General features: G+C 46.4%; 1 protein-coding gene across 1 annotated transcript in view; it reads right to left on the bottom strand.

The window, feature by feature from the left end:
• Positions 1 to 16840, bottom strand: part of STAB2 (stabilin 2) — an 84884-nt gene that overhangs the window by 12754 nt on the left and 55290 nt on the right. Inside the window, exons 41-56 of the mRNA XM_049822434.1 lie at positions 16074 to 16150; positions 14426 to 14551; positions 13813 to 13886; positions 11956 to 12027; positions 9131 to 9250; positions 8576 to 8623; positions 7351 to 7434; positions 7102 to 7248; positions 6575 to 6700; positions 6180 to 6239; positions 5461 to 5637; positions 5289 to 5378; positions 4318 to 4464; positions 3038 to 3094; positions 2445 to 2568; positions 1310 to 1459 (exon numbers count right to left, since the gene is read on the bottom strand). Coding sequence (XP_049678391.1) covers positions 1310 to 1459; positions 2445 to 2568; positions 3038 to 3094; positions 4318 to 4464; positions 5289 to 5378; positions 5461 to 5637; positions 6180 to 6239; positions 6575 to 6700; positions 7102 to 7248; positions 7351 to 7434; positions 8576 to 8623; positions 9131 to 9250; positions 11956 to 12027; positions 13813 to 13886; positions 14426 to 14551; positions 16074 to 16150 — 1679 coding nt within the window. The remainder of the gene's footprint in view (positions 1 to 1309; positions 1460 to 2444; positions 2569 to 3037; positions 3095 to 4317; positions 4465 to 5288; positions 5379 to 5460; positions 5638 to 6179; positions 6240 to 6574; positions 6701 to 7101; positions 7249 to 7350; positions 7435 to 8575; positions 8624 to 9130; positions 9251 to 11955; positions 12028 to 13812; positions 13887 to 14425; positions 14552 to 16073; positions 16151 to 16840) is intronic.

Genomic DNA, 16840 nt, shown 5'->3' with positions numbered 1-16840 from the left:
TTCTGAGGTCCCTTCCAACCTGAATTAACCTGTGATCCTATGATTTTATAACCGGCATTCATCCGCTGTTACTCTGAGAACGAAAACGAGGGTTGATCTTCATCGTGGTAGAGTAGCAAACTTCACAAAGGACTGTGGCAGGAAGGAGTTAATGGCTGAGCTGAAGACCCAGCCTGATCCTGTCCTAATGTGCAGCAGCTGTGAAACTGAAGAATGAGGGACTGATTTAATCTATGGGTGATGGTTTTTTTCCCCCTCACTCTTTGGGCCCTGCAATAACTTAGATGCTGAGTCCTTTTTAAGGAATTATTGGTGACTCTCTGATTTATAATGCAATGAAGTAGCATCCTTTCTTGCCTTATCTCTCTTCCTGAAATATTGTTCTTTAAAGACAACAGTGATGTGGGATTGGGGAAACTGATTCTGTGAAGAGCTGGTCCTGCTGAAAAGGAGTTTCACCCTCTCAGTTATCTAATTTTTGGCCGACATAAATATGCATTGAAGAGAAGGGGCTAGAAAAGTTTTTTTTTCTGTTAGACACCACAATCTGCATCAGGCTACTAGCTCACACAGTTGATGCTACGTTGTGCTATAAAACTGATAAATTGCAGGTAAGCATACTCTTGAGCATTGGTATCCAATCCTAGTGTCTTGCCTCTACCCTAAGGATATCTAGCTTATAAACCCCACTTTATGTGCATGATGAGCACTACAGGTGCACATAGTTAGGAGAGAGATTAATGTAGCTTCCCACCTGATGGCTTTATGTTGGGAAAACATTTAAGTTTAAAGGGTGATATTGATCCTGGTTCCACCTAGTTCACATTTAAAACCACAGCAAAAAGGATTATGTGAGCAGTTTCTTGGCTGCTGTTCCTCTTCACAAACTGCCTTCTTTCGTGTTTTTTTTTCTTCTTTTCCACAAAAATAACGTGTAGCCTTGGTCTCCTGCAATCCTTGAGGAACCACATTGCTAAAATCCTGTCTTGCCCTTTATGGGGATAGGGGAGAATGCTGTGCCGTAGCTGAAAACACTTGTTGACAGAGGCTCTGTCTCCGTTCCCTGTTACTTATGTACCATATGAGAATAGGAGGAGCCCTGCAGAGAAAGCTAAGTAAGCCTCTGCCACCTCCCCACCTTCTCCTCCTCCCTTCTGAGACCTTGTGCCATCCCTCTGTGTGAGGAGGCACTCGGGGAAAAATGTTGGTGTTGAAAGGGGGAAGCATTTCTCGGTTTACTTAACCCATCACTGACAAAGCAGTTTAAGTGTGACACGGGCAACAGCATGGAAAGGAAATGTGAACGCACGCCTGCAGCTGGAGCTGTATCTGCCCGGCAAGCACAGCTCGCACGACGTCCCGTTGAAGCCGCGGTCGCAGCGGCACTCTCCTGTCCCGCTGTACCCGTCGTCGCAGGAGCCGTGGTCATTGCATGGGGTCTCTGGGCCCCCTGGACAAGCTGGAAGAATTAAAAAAAAAAAAAAAAAAAAAAAAAAAGTGTCTGTTTAGCTCAAGTGCATGCTTATTCATTGACACTGTTCTTTATTGTTCTGTAAAAAAATGCTTGAACAGGGAAAGGCCTGTAAATGCATCTCTGTTGGGGTGTGTAAAAGCAGATGTGACGCTTGGAACTGCAAGCCTCCTGCTCTGAATTCCTTGACGTGCTTTACAACTCCTGTCAGAAGGGCGTCACGGCCCCTTCCAGCGCTGCGTCTGGGTGCTGTTACCTGACCGCTTGCTCATTCCGACCCATCGGTGAATGGCGCTGCCCAGCCCCTGCCCAAATCCAGCCTTGCTTGTGCACCTCCGCGTGTCTGGGTGCTGCTGGGGTGAGCCCAAAGGGCAGCTCAGGCCAGGCTGGCCAAAATTGCGTGGGACCTGCATATGGCAGACTGTGAAATCTGGATGCCTACGTGCCCCGGTGAGAGCCTCAGTACCATTCCCCTGTGGGGCTGGGGGGTGAAGGAGCACACGGTTCGTTAGTGGGTGCTAACAAACAGCCGGGGAGAAAGCCTCCCAAACTGTCTCACACCTGGTTAAAGTTACAATTCCTGAGCTTGCACCGGTGGCGTGCCTGCTTGCAGGTGGCTGAGGGATCCTACGTTGTGTCTCTGGCGTGCCCTGGTGTCACCGCCACAAACCTGAGGTCTGGTCTTGTGTCGAAAGGACTTTCACCTGGTGACTAATTAATTCTCGCTAGGGTCAGTTACAGCAGGGCAGTCTTTATAGCATTCACTCAGTTTGCTAGCCTGGAGTTTAAAACTTGCCGTAAATGCGAAAGAGAGATTCTCTGGAGCGGCAAAGCAATACTACTTTCTATTTACTTCAGCTCTTGCAACAGAGTTCCCCCATCTTGCGGCTGGCGTCTCCTCATCGCGCTACCCCAGGTCCCGCCGTTCAGCCGGCTGGGCGCTCCGCAGGGTGCTCGGGGAGGGGGCTCCTACCTTGGCAGTCTGGCCCGAAGTAGCCCTTGCAGCACTTGGCCGCGTGGATGACCATGGAGCAGTTCCTTCGGCAGCCGTCCCGCCGCAGCCCGTAGGACTCGTACGTGCACCGCTGGATCCCGTCCTGGGCATCGCACGCGCCGGCGCAGAGAGGAGGGGAAAATGCAGAAGATGAGTGCTGCGTGGAGGTTTGGTTTTATTTTCCTTGTTAAATCACCGTTCTTGATGTACATCGAATTAGAACGTGGTGTGTGAAGAGTGCAGGTGTGAGGTCCCTGCCGCCTTCTTGAGTCCAGACTTGCTAAGTGCTGTTAATGAGGATGGAGGGGCTGCTCCAAAGTCCCCCCAAGCACTCGCTACGGTGGGTGCTGTGCGAGACCAGCAAGCGTCGTCCCCCCCCCCCCCCCCCAGCCCCTGAGTGTTTGCCCAGGGACAGGTTTGTCCCTGAGGCTTTATGGCATCACTTAACAGTGTGGTTTCGCTGTTGAGGGTACTCTTTTCATTTTTTTTCAAAGCAACTTATTAGAGTTTGCATGTGTGAAGTACAGAGAGGAGCAGGTTAGGCTCTTAAATGCAAGATTTTAAGGTATTACCTTTGGTTTTGTCCCTGGAGGGCATTTCGAATTACTGAAACAGCTAACACAATGCCCCTGTTATACAAAATGGAGAAGAAAAAAAAGTATATTAAAATAATGACAACAAAGGGCTATTTGATATGGACAAAAAGTCTGTTCTATGAGAGCAGCAAATATGAGGAGAGAAGAGTGTAGGCTTACTACACTTGAAACAGAATATAAAAAAACTCTGGAGAAAGAAGAGAGGAGAATGACAACAAAATATTTGTGTTAATTTAGTGCCACGCAATGCAAGAAAATAGTTTTGATACCAGAATATAAGTTCTGGAAGAACAAACTTTGCTATGGATTTAAACAAGCAGGGAAGAGATGGTGAATATTCTTCAAGTATTGACATGGGCTGCATCGGGTCTGGGTGTCTAATTTGGAGTAGAGGTAAATGGTTACTTTTCAGGAAATGCTGACTAGATCCGAGGAAATGATATCTATTCAATTTCATTTAACAAAATCATGAAACAAAAGGTAACTTGAGCAGATGGGATACCCGCAAAGTGTTGGTTTTATAATTGAAATATAAATTCCAATAAGTTTTTTTTTTTAAGACTGATTACATGAAATTTTTTTTTACTTTTTGGTAATTTTTTCATACATTCTAATGAAACTGAAGTAAATTTACTTGTGAAACCATTTCAAAATGGCTTTCAAAACTTCCTGTTTGTGGGACCCATCAAAGTTCACAGAGGAAACTTCCTCCACTCTAACAGTGACTGTTCAGGTGTGTTAAAGGATATTTCTGTGAAAGCAAGAAATGTGGGAGACTGAGAGCCCGGCCAACAGACCAGGCAGTCCTCTGTCTTGTGTCCTTAATATCTTGTGCAGCTGGGACAGCAATGCTGTTCCTTTGTAATTGGGAACTTTGTAAATGCAATCTCTATGACCAAATCAGTGTGAATTTATATTAATTTAAAAGCACGATAGGAAGCTCTGTCCTTGCTCAAGTTTATGCTCGCGTTTGTAACAGGGCAGGGCTCGCTAAGCTGGTCTTCGCTGGAACCGCTTGTCCTGTGTGTTGCTTAGGGTGGATGCAGGATGTCTGTCGTGTATTTTTCGGGTGTTGTGCTGCGCTTCTGAACCTTAGCTCTAACCCAGGTGACAGACGAAGCCAGCCTGAAGCGGTGGCACTTAATCTCAGTAGTGCCGAAGCTGCTGCGAGTGTTGCCCCGCTCCCTGTGAGGATGGGGTTTGGCCCTTGGGCCGTGTCTTTGCCAGGGCGGGGGGACCAAAAAAAGGGGTCTGACCATGAAATCCACGGTGAAGAAGCTGTCGCAGCGTCCCCCCAGGCTGGGGTCTGTCAGCAGGCAGTCAATGCCGTAGGCGATGCCCCCGTCGAACTCCAGCTGCCGCTGCACTATCTTGCACTGTCGGTCGTTCAGGAAAAGGGCACCCTGAGAGACGGGATGGGGACAGGGGGGGTGATAAGTCAGGAGCCAGTCTTCCTTGAATCCAGGCTGAATCCAGGGCCTGAATGGGAGTTAGGGATAATCCTTCCCCTGTAGGAATGCTCTCGGTGCAAGGTGGTGTGTTAAACTACCCTGGAGGTAACGCTGATGGCTGTAGGGGCTCGAAACCCGTTCGGGGACCTCTTTTCCTATAGCTGAATGCTATAACCTCACAGATGAGCAGATCTTTTTCCTTTCCTGAAGGGGACAGAGTATGCCAGCCCTATGTTTACCTTATGCACGTTTAGTCTTAGTCGTGTTTTGAGAGGTAGATGCTCACCAGGTATGATCTGATACATTGGCAAAGAAAAATGTGCCATTTTTCTGGCTTAACAGGCTGTGTGCATGCCTGCAACCTTAGCTTGTAAGTGCTTACAAACCAGAGTCTGCATGCAGATGCTACATTCGTGGGGCTTCTGCCAGAGCCGGGTTCATTTTAATAGTTTTCCATTGTGTATTTCATTGTAGGAGAAATTAAAATGTGCTAGGATCTCAGTTTTGAGGTAACTAATGGAGAGCTGTTTTGAACAAATAGCATCTTACAACAGAGAAGATGACAGTTCCAAAGAGTCTTACAAAGCACCTAGCCTGCTGAATCCGTTGGAGCGGCTGCCCTGGTTTGGTGGCTGTTGGCACGGACTGGGGAAGATCAACTGGGTTTTGATGCCACTGACCCTTTCTGGGGGTTGCGCGCAGGCACGGCGGGGTCTGCGTGAACAGATCCTGCAGCAGGGGCAAGGGGTAAATGTGCCAGCGGGGCGAACACTTACAATCTCCCTGTTATCCCCACAGCTGATGCTGAGGTTGGAGCCCTGCAGGGTCTTCAGCGAGGTGGAGAGGGGTAGCTGGTAGGCCAACACCTGGGAAGGAAGGAGGGGAGATGTTCGTGTCTGGGCTCGCATGTCTTGGCCTTGGCAATGCTCCTAAAAAGCAAGGGCTTACCGCAGCGTCACGGACAACGTGGAATTTGAGGTACTGCACCAGTTTGTCTGTGTTGGTCTTCTTGAAGAGAAAGTCCAGCTGCTCCTGCGGTAGCCCACGGATAGCTGCGTCTGTGGGCCAGAAGAGCGTGACGGGTTTGTGGATAGGATCGTTGATCAGCCCAAGCAGGTTGTTTTTCTGCAACGTACCAAAAATAGGGGCGGAGGATTAGCGCTCCATCTAAAATGATGTTGACCCTATGGGGTGAATGCCTGGTGTGACTGGGATGCAGTGGCCTGTGGGCTGCCCGGTCACCAGCCTGCAAACACCATGACTTTAAAGAAAACAGATGCCCGAGTTGAGCTGCCCAAGTTGAGTTACGTGACCAAATTCTCAGAATTGCTCCATCACCCAGGGCTGCCCACCGAAACCCAGGCTGATGGCCCAACTTTGGGCCCCAAAAAAATCACATTTGGGTCAAACCTTGGCTGTGCAATTTGGGATATGGTAGGACAGAGCTGAATGGGGAGGGGAAAAGTGGCTGTGGGTCCACCTGACAACCCCCCCACCTCTGCGGGAGAGGGACCACGTGGTGAGCAGGGTTGTGTGCGGTGTTGTGAGCCCTTTGGCTCCCCTGAACACCATCCTGCCAGTGATGCCTTGTGCCACGTCTGCGCTCTTGTATTTAAGAGACGTGTTTAAAACCTTTGCCCAATTGCTGCTGTGCCTTGTGTCCTTACCTCTAGCAAACTGCTGAACAGGATGTATCCGTGTTTGGCTGCAACCATTTTAAGGCTTTCCTATGAAGAAAGGCATATTCGGTAACTTATCTAATAAATACGTTATATGGGTATTTAAAAAGCAGATATTGGCTGGCTTTACCCTGTAAGTCACTTTTTTGTTATGAAATCAATGCTACTGTAAAAACCCTGTGCAGAAGTCCTCTTATACTGTTCTTGGTATAACTGTAATTCCTGAATGAATTTTAAATATAACGTTTAACTTATTCAGCAGTGTCAAATGATGTTTGTATAAGGTCTTTTCAGTATCCCTGGGTTTTTTTTTTTGTGACTTACGTGATCTACATATCTAACAGTAACTGTGGAAAAGCCCCTGCGTTGAGAATGGCACATACCTTCTTAAGGGGGAAATCCTGCATATGTGATGGGACCAGAATTTGGTTTATGACATGGATCACGCCATTTGTGCCAACAGCATCACGGAATATAATTTCAGCTTTGTTGTTCAAAACCAGCGAATTCTGGAAAGGCAACAAAAACATGTTTTCTGTGGAACCTTGTGAGTGGGTGAGGCTGATGCCAAATTTCTTTGGTATGGTGAGCCCAGACCATCCTTTCTTTGCAGCAAACGGTAGCTTCAGTTTTAATAAATTGCCCTTTGCTTTTTCAAACTCTCATCATGCTCGTAAAGCCAGAGTCTGAGGATGAAATAACTGGTGTCAAAGCAAGGGTTGTACAACTCCACTCTTAGCATAGCAGATAAGTGCTGAACACTTCAGCTGAATGGGCAACCTTCTTTTAATGCTATTTATTTATCTTTGTGCATCAGAGGAGGAAAGGGAACCATTCAGGTTTTTAAAAGAAGCTGAATGAAAGCGGACTGTTTTATTATTCTGTCTCCTGCCTCTTCATTCTCTGTTACCTGCGAGTAGCTGATGTGTATCGGGTCCCCATGGAGGGACGTGATGTTGGCGACTGCTGTCAGGTCGCTGTACAACAGGCTGGCACAACCCACCATATGGTACCGGAGGACTTGAGCCATCACGCCTTTGGCAACCCAGTCCTTGACCTGCAGCAAAAAGTGGAGTTGTTGAGAAGCAGTTGAGCGAGGCATCTGAATCCAAAAAACTCACGGCCAGCTCCCCAAAAAACTTCTGGCCTTCTTACTTACTCGTGGGTCGCTGTTTAGTACGTCTGTGCGAGGTACAAACAGGGTGAAAGGGCCAGGGCCTGCAATATCTCTGATAGACAAGGCCTGCCAAATTTAAGAGGACAAAGCAGGAATGAGTCGTTAAAGCACACAACATCGCGCAGCGATGGGCACAGCCCTGCTGAGGGGGAAGCGGTGCCCCCAGCCCTGCTGCTGTTGCGCGTCGGGTTCCCTTCCCTGCAACGCAAGGGGGAGAGAAACTCCGGCGTGGCGTGGACTTTCCTTCCCAGCCCACGGGCATCAAATGGAAGGCTGCGGCTTATCGCCAAGTCTCCGTTTCCTCCGCAGTAGTGAACAGGAGAAGGGGGAAAGCTCCCAACACTAAGTGTAGGGAGGGTGGAGGAGGGCGATCCCCTCCTCGTCAAGGGAAGATGAATAAACCCTTTCATCTCGATAGAGTCAAGAGTGGATATATGCATGTGTTTGTACACGCATTTAGGTTGCTTGTACCTAGGAGTAGATTAGTTACTGTTAGAGGGACAAATGGACCTAGGGTATTGCTGGCGCTTTGCAGTGACCGCTGACAAACTGAAATAGGGAGAGAGCTCTGCTGAAGTGGGAAGAAATAGTTAGTTTACCGCCGTAGCGCACGTGAAACTAGAATATGAGTCTGTGGACTAGCAGGCCGGTGTGCGGGTTTGTGCTGCCCTGAGGCTCAGGGTAAATGGAGAATTACTACTGCGGGTCTCCAAAAAGCAGTGAGAACCGGGGTGCGCGCTGACTGTCTAGCAACACGCAGCAGCGTCCCGGGACATATCCAAGAGGCAACTGGACACAGCATCGCAGCTTGGAAACGCAGCAGGGCTAGGAGAGGAGCGGTATTTGCTCACACCAGAATTCATGAGAGATGTGCTGGAAGATCTCGGACTGGGTGAAAGCTTCAGTTTTATGCCTGGTCTGGGGGCCCTATTTTTCCCTGGAATCTTAGTCTTTGTTATTAATTCTCTAGAGGTTTTCATGACAATTAATAGTTTAAACTAGAGCATCTCTGGTATTAGTGGCTGGTGATCCAAATCCACTTCCAATTAAGTTGAAGGATGTTGATACAGGCCAGATTCATGCCTGCTCCCTGCACCGTCCTTGAGGGGGGAAAAAAAAAAGAAAAAAAAAAAAGAGGGACACCCCCCTTCCCCCCCCCCCCCCCCCCAAAAAAAAAAAAAAATAAAAGTACTTGACTTTTTCTTACCTCTAAGTGGAAATAAAACCTGGATGTGTTGGAGTCCCTGAGGAGTTCCTGCAACCAAGAACAAGACTTTGTAACAGTGCTCCAAACATGGGGCAATATCTGTGGAGTATAAACAAATGCAGCACTTGGAAAACAAAGAGGATTTCTGGCTTGGAATAAATGCTGCCCATCTGCATTGGTCCTGTTCTTTTCTTACATTGCTTTATCAAAGAACAGGCTTCTTTGACACCTAAAAATAATAGTATTAACTCCCTAGTACTGTAGTCATAATGACTGTCCATTAGTTGTAGTTTTTGTGGTGTGTTTTGTTTGTTTTTGGTTTTTTGTTTTTTTTTTTTTTTTTTTGGTGGGTTTTTTTGTTTGTTTGAGGCAGGTAAGATTATCTTGCAGTGTCCTGTTTCTATTCCTGATTTCTCGGATTGGTATTATTTCCAATTCTGCGGTAGACCTACCAATTTGTTCAAGGAAAAAATTGGCATATTTCAAGAGAAAACCGCTGTATTAAATAACTATCTGAAGAAAAATAAGGGACAGCAAACATGTACAGCACTTTACCTGAAAGATATTGCCTCGGCACTTAAATCCATCCCCAATGTAGTTACGTTTGCAGGTGCAGGTCCTTTCTGTCAGCTCGGTGTCATTACAGGTGGCAAATTCACTGCAGCCTCCGTTATTCTTGTAAGATCAAAATTTAAAATATTCAATTCCTTCATTGCCAGGTGTGCAGGACAATTCTAGTTCACCACTTTTTCCCCCCGATGTATATAGCTTAGAAAGACTTAATCCTGACAGCTTTTCGAAACAAGATCTTACTGGAACTTCTGGCAGTATATACTTTCTTGCAAACAATGAAGAGCATTTAAGGTTCATAAGAAATAACTCATTTTATGCAGAGGATCTAGTTTTCATTACCTCCTTATATCTTCAGTTCATGGTGTTATAAGGATCCAAAAGATTTCCAGGCAGGTTTCATTCCCGACCTTGGGGAGGAGTCTTAGCCGCTCTGCTGAGGCGGCATTGACTTACACTGAAGGGAACTATAGCCGTAAATCACTTTTACGGTGCTAGGAGCCTGGATTTCTGGAGGAGCATTACCGCAGGGCTGCCTGTTGACCCACCACACGTGCTCTCCTCCAAAACATCTCCTGTCTGCCCTCGGGTGCGCTACCGGTGCGACCTAAGGCTGCTCGGAGCAGCAACGATGCACCTCACCCGGCCGCCTGCCCCCGGGAAGAAATCTGTGCCGAGGGGAGACGTTCCTCATCCCGGAGCGGCGTGCCGGCACTCAGAGCTCTGCCCGGTCACCAGTGGGTGCTCCCCAGCTAGCGCCTCAGTTTGCAAAAAAGTTTCTATCCTGGATTTGAGAGCAAATTGGGAAAAATTGAGAAATCGTCTTGTTTTCTTTCCTTGTGCTTGTTTCATTGGTGTCCTTTCTGTTGCTGGTCATGTGGGGGATCCTTTCCCGTGGGCCATAAGTGGGAGCAGAAGCTCCTTTGGGAGCTGCCAGCGGGGCCTGACTTGACAGGTCGTAGTGAGTAGTGGGGCCGGGTGCTTTTGCTATTTATTTGGCTAGATTTAGGTGGACTGTTGGCAACCTTGGGCTTATCGTAGCTTTGCAGGAAGCTTTGCTGCACACGGGTTTGCCAAAGGGAAGCCAGATTAGCCTGGTTTGACAGTAACAGTTTTCAAGACTATTTTTTTTTTTTTTTTTAAAAATATCTATAATTAGCCAATTGGAAGAAAAGTTGCTGGAACAAGGGGTAGGAAAAGGCAAAAGCATACAAAATCATAGGAAGCAGTAGATCGTAACTTCGAGCTCTCCTCCCTCCAGCTTCTGTTTTTGCCCTTGCTCTTTCATCTCTGCAGCCTTTCAAGGTTAGAGAAACTCTGCTGACAGGCAGGGCCCAGAGGGTGAGAATTATAGTCGCTGCGCTCGGAGCACAAAGGATTAACGTGCACGGGAGAGTGGATGTGTCCCTGGTGCAGCTTGCCAAGAAGCAGAGTGGTGCGGCTGGTGCGGAGAGCCGCGTTGCTTGCAATTGCGTGACTTGCAGTGTGTGAGTTGGCTCGTGTGAAACGAACGCGGCTGATTCTCAGCCTGCAGTGATAAGTGAGGGACAAAACGAGGAACGCCGTGGGAAGCCCTGTGCTGTGTGTTGTGGAGGAAAAGAAGGGAAATGGTTGGTGTGGCGAATGCTTTTTTTTTCTTTTTTTTTTCTCCTTTTAGCCTTGCCATCAGCAGAGGCTTCCATTCTCCCCTCCTCTCTTTCACTATTCCCTAAGCCGCCTCTGCGGCAGCTTGCAGCGTTGCTATCCTGCACTCTGCATCCACAGGGATGCGTTTGGGATGCAGCCTGTGCTCGGCCGTAGGGGCTCTGCTTTTTGACTTGCCCCGTGGGAGCTCTGCCCGTGGTGATCCCGCAGGCTGGGACCTCCGCTGGGAACGTCTGCTCCGGAGAGCCCAGGCCCTTGAGCACCTCTTTGCCCCAACACGGATTTCACTGGTTATCACCCAGCAACGTGAGGACTTGTTACTCTGATCAGGCTAAAAAAATTTTCAGACTGAGAAGGGGATGTGTATGCTGACACATGATAATTTCTCATGTGCAGGCTGCACAGATATGGTCCCAAACCGCACCAGAGGACTTAATGACAGGAGAACATTAAAAATAGGTGTTTTCATCTACCGTAGACTGTTCTATATGGTTCCCAATCACTTGTCTCCCAGAACAGCTAGAACTGGCCCCTGAGCATCCACAACCTGAACTTTTTTTTTTTTTTGGTCATTACAGGTACCATGTAGTAGATCACACTTCTCTCTTATCATTTGAACCAACTATTTAATTGTCTTGCCTAGAAACTGCATTTTTTTAAATAGTAATTGAAATATTAGTAAGCCCTCTGTGTCCCAAACACAAATTCAGATAGTGGTTTTTTATATGAACTCTAGCAATGACAGAAAATTTGCTGAGAAGACATGACTTATGTTTTACCACTACAGACTAGGGGCTGTTTCTCCAGATCTGATTTGAAGTGTGTGGTGGGTTTTTTTTGTTTTGTTTTGGGTTTTTTTTTTGTTTGTTTGTTTGTTGTGTTTTGGTTTTTTTTGGTGTGTTTTTTTTTGTTAAGACTCAGTGATGAGCCCAGGCCCTCAGTTTTGTTCTGTCCAGGCTGTGGTTCAGGAAGAGCCCTTACTGCACACTTAGTTTCTAAAATAGTGACAGCACTAGTGCATGTACTGAACCAAGCACATTTAAAGATTAGCTAAGTTAACTTAAGTTGATTCTGGGCATACCTGACTTAGTTTTGAATGCATACAAAATCCAAAAATGTAATGATTATAACAAGACTTTAAATACTCTCTTTAAATGGATACTTACTTGTGAACACAGACTGATGTATGTGCATCTTTTACCATCTCCAGAGTACCCCTTCAAGCAATTACATACTGCCTACAAAGCAAAACCAGAAAATGTATATACATGGAAAGATATTTGATTTTTTTCATCACACTTATATTTAATTTACTTTTTTGCCAGATTATTTCATAGTGATATGGTGTGCAATTTATTAAACTAAAAGTATATCATCTCTCCTGCAGCAGTTTCTTAGCCAGCATGAGCAACCATGGACTGAGATTGAAGAATAACAATTTCCAAGAGGCTCAGTCTGCCCTTTCCCTGCCTATTCATCTTTCCTCTGCTGTCCTGGTCATTTGAAATGACCCCTTTGACACTGTGCTTGCTTGTATTGCTGGCAAAACAGGCTAAACCCCTCATTTTGTTTGCATAGATTGGTATTCCCCTCTCTTCCCTTCCCCTATTTTTTTTAAGTGATGAAACAGATCTTCAAAACACACTTGGAATTGTGTCCTGATGTCACTGGCAGCTTCCTATGCAGCAATAACGCATTTGACATGTCACGATTACTCTGGTTTGCACTTGCAGTTATCACAAAGTTGAAAACTTGACATGGTTGCAAAGAAATTACTTATCTTCCTCTCCAATTTGCTGCTTAACGGTTCTCGGTTTAGAATGTAGGGGATTGAAAATTCAAGGAGATTTCTGCAGCAGAAATAAAACTGCAAGGCAGTGTAATAGCAGTGTTTTGTATGCTTGGGTGGCTGAAAGCCCTACGGAAAGCAGACGCATTTCTGTCCTTTAAGCCTGGCTCTACAGCGCTGGGATTTTGTAGTGGTTGTTATTTCTCTGACGTTAACTATATTCCCATGGGTAAGGAAATGGAAATAATCATGTTGTAGGTACTACTTCTATCCCCAGTGAGGGTGTATGGAAGAAAACAGCCATCACCTGTCTTGTCTGGAGCGATGGGGAAGGAGTTAAGTGGCTCTGTGCTCCCACCAGAAATGTACTGACTTGCAAACGAGTCAAGGCAAAGAGTTAATTGATCGGTATTGGTACAAAGCGCTGACCGGGTTATTGCCCCTCCTGTCCCTGGACAACTGGAAGGCACGAGGTGGCCTCTCATTCCCGGTCGCCGTTTCCTGCATTGCTCCTGAAGAAATACTGTTGTGCAGCGCTTGCGGGAGGATTACAGTCCTGCCAATAGCCAATATGAAAGTATAGAGGGATGATAAGAAGTGCTGCAATCAGGGTGTTCAGCTTCTGAAACTGTTCTAAAAATAGAAATGCTAATCTGTGTCACTTGATTGCCTGCGCCAATTTGTTTCTCCTTTCCCCCTTTGTCCTTTTATACTTCTTTTTCTTTGGAGAGCGTGTGGTACTTCTGCATGGGAGACGCAGAGCAGCGGAGGAGTGAGTGGGTGCCAGTATGCTGTAACTCCTACATGAGAACTATGATTCAGGCCGCTTTTTCCTTGTGAATACATTTGAGCTATGCTGGGAGAAGGGCTAGTCTGAAATGGAATTTTTCCATGGATGGTTTCTGTAACAGTGAAAGAAATGCTATCTGGCAATACTTTCAAACTGACAGGTTTTCGCATCAAAACCTCCCAAAGGAGAAAAAACCCCTGCTCTTGAAACAGCAAAACACTGCTTTCCTCTGCAGTTTTGGATTTGTTTTACTGAAATTAATTTTTTTTCATGTTTGTCCGCACTCCCCCTCAAATAGCTTTTTGAGGGAAGCATATACTCTTCAGAATTTTTGTTATGAAATCCACTTTTCCATTTAAAAACAGAGTTGAGATGGGGAAATCTTCCTTTACCCACTGTAAACAGTTGGCCAGTCTTATTTACCTGCACTGACAAAGTACTCACTTGATTGGGTCCAGTCTGTGTGCACTCTGCATTTCTGTCGCAGCCACCGTTGCTCTCCAGGCAAGGGTTGATTTCTTTATAAAAGAGAGACAGTATAATGGGGGGGTGGGAGTGACTTCTGAAAACCCAGGAAGGGAGAATTTTAAGTAGAGCATACTCGGAATGCAGATTTATGACAACTGTGTTCCCTTAGCTACTTAATACCTCAGTCTATCTTGCAGTTGTCCGCAATCTCAATCTTGCAGTTGTCTTGGTGAAGGCTAATACCCTGCCGTCAGCGTTTCTAAAACCACACCTGGGCGAGGTATGGTACAACAGTGCCAAAAAGTCTCTAAGTTGGCAGTGGTCAGAGGAGCATGAGTGTATCAAGCTGCCGAAGGTGGGTTGATGTCTGTTGAGAGGCAGATCTTTGGTGTCACACCACACTGCTGTAGTTGCATGGTTTGCCAAGTAATATCAACCACGTTGCAGGTAGAGATGCCTTTGGCATCAGGGTCTATAGTATCAGGAAACTGCGTTTTGGGTCATAGTGGAAGAAGGATCTTCCATCTACGGGAAAACTCACTCCCGTGGTTTTCCTCCGTGTGATATATAAGAGATTGCAAATGCTTACCGATGCAGACTATTCCATCTCCGGTGTAGCCAGCGTTGCAGACGCACGCTCTGTTGCCGGGCGTTGTTCTTCTGCACTCTGCCTTGGCAGAACAACCACCGTTGCTGGTCTTGCAAGCGTCGATAGCTGAGCAGTGACAACAACCCAGATCAAACTGATGTGCTTAAATGGCTTTTTGCTTTTTCAGGTTAAGCTGTCTCTATGTTTTAAAGGGATTTGTGAACATTTTCTGAACACAGACTTTTTCTGACTTAAGAGGCCATAGACTTCACTAGTACCAAATATTTATTACATCTTATTGATTACAAGAGGGAAAGCTGAGAAGATGCCTCTAGTCTGGAAGGTAAGGATTCATCAAGGACTGACCTTCTGTAACTTTCAGTTTTCCAATTCTGCCTATTCCAACTGAGCACCGAAAAGGCACTTTCACGTTCTCTGGTTTAAAAGACCATTTGAAGCTTTCCCTTAGCTTGCCTCTTTCTGCACACAGACCGTATGCCTTCTCTTGCAGGATGCCCAGAGTGTAACACCACCCAGTCCCCCTGTGACAAAAAGTCCTGGTTGTTACTCAGATGGGTACTCCTGCGGTTTCTCCAACTTTGGATGAGTCGGAGGCTTGCAAATTGAGTTTGCTTGGGTTACCCTGAGAGCAGGGAGGGAGCTTTTTCTGATCTTCAGTGTGAGTCAAATCAGCCCAAACGTTGCTTTAATTTTTGCCTCAAATGACCCCAAATTGCTGTTTCAGCAGCTGTAACAGCCAGACTGGGGAGATGACTTGTCCTGTAACTGGTTTTGCCCTGGAATCCTGTATAGGGGAATAAGGGAGAGTGCAGAGCCGCTGTGGGTGACCTGTGTCACCTTGCTCTTCCTGCACATGGGGAATTTCCCATCAGTTGATTAAAATGGATTTAGTTGATTTCTGCCAGAAGAGAAAATGAAAGCAGCTGGAGTAGGAGTGCTAAAATCTTGGATTAGGACCCTGCTAGCCATTGTGGGTAGACAAATATGCTTCTGTTCCCAAAAGCATTAGTATTTTAATCGGTTAAGGATTAAGTAAAACAACTGTAAAATTAATTACAATCACTGTAGCTGGAAGCAGTCTATTTTGTAAGTCTGGATATCCCAGACTCTTGGAGGGATGCCTAGGATAAGCTGCTATTGTCCCTTTCTGAGGATCTCTCGGAACTCTCTGGTCTAAAGAAGTTGATTTTATCACATTAGAAATCCGTGCAAGTTCAGAAAGCTGAGGAAATGGTAGGACTACACAGCTTCCAATAGCTGGAAGTGCTATTGTACCCTGAATTGGCCTCTCTTTGCTGGGCTTTGTTGGGAAAAGGAGTAAAAGTCATAATCCGAGTTTCATTACTCTGCAAACAATGGGGCCTGGGTCGTGCACGGCATGTTCCCTTTTCTCTGGTCTCCCTTAGCACAGTGCCTTGCAACTCGGAGATTTTGAGCCCTTTGTCCGATATGAACCTGCACCTGTTGGGCTCTTGCTCGTTTTGAGGAAACTGGCAGAAATCCCTGTTTTTTAACTGGTGCATAGGGAAGTGCTCATCTCTCACCAGCTCCACTGTGACCACAGAGTGCTTCAAGCATGCTTTGTTTTGGTTTTTTTTCCAAAAGGGAAAAAACAAAGTCCACTTGCCTGTGCAGAACGTCCCGTTCCCCTCAAACCCAGCTGCACACTTGCAATAGGCAGTGCCATTTGATAGGAGAAGGCAGCTAAAGAAGTAAAAAGAGGGAGGCGACATTAAAAAAAAGAAAAAAGAAAAAAGTAGTCAGGTCTTCTGTCCAGCCCTTGTTTTTGTCCATTGTTCTGAAGCTATGTTACGTAGAAATAACAAGGCGTTCAACCATATAGTGTGACAACCATAAAAATGAACCTAGTTGGACCAAGCTTTCCAAATGCATTTTGGATGTATTATTTTATGTATTAAAAATGCATGCTTTGGTAATCAAGCGTCCTATTTTCTCGTGCAGAACTCCAGAAGTTTCATGCCTGCTCACCCCAAAACTGTGCCAAAATGTTTGTTTGGGTGCGCACAATTTATTGAGGGATGCAGCAGAACGGATGCCCAGGGGTGGGAGCCAGGTGTCTGAGTCCTCTGGGTTCACGTTTGCCCTTCTGTATGCAAGTGTGGGTTTACTGCCCCGTGAGCCCTGTATAATCCAGGGATTGCTCCCTGATGTCGCCCAGGGACAATGTCACAACACAGCCAGCATGATCCCGTCCTTTCCTGCCATGCCTGCGCCTATCCTTACACCTACAGGGGTACGGCAGGGGATGGATAAGGCTTAGGGGGAAGAACAGTCATCTTCTCCTTTCAGAAACACAGTCTTGATGCCAGCGTGTGTGGGATCCCCCTGCGCAAATTAAAGAGTGGAGTTTTGCCAAAAAGCCTGGTAAAATCA

The sequence above is a fragment of the Accipiter gentilis genome, chromosome 18 (genome assembly GCF_929443795.1).
Source record: "Accipiter gentilis chromosome 18, bAccGen1.1, whole genome shotgun sequence".
Classification (NCBI taxonomy): domain Eukaryota; kingdom Metazoa; phylum Chordata; class Aves; order Accipitriformes; family Accipitridae; genus Astur; species Astur gentilis.
This window is presented reverse-complemented; position numbering and strand designations above follow the sequence as displayed.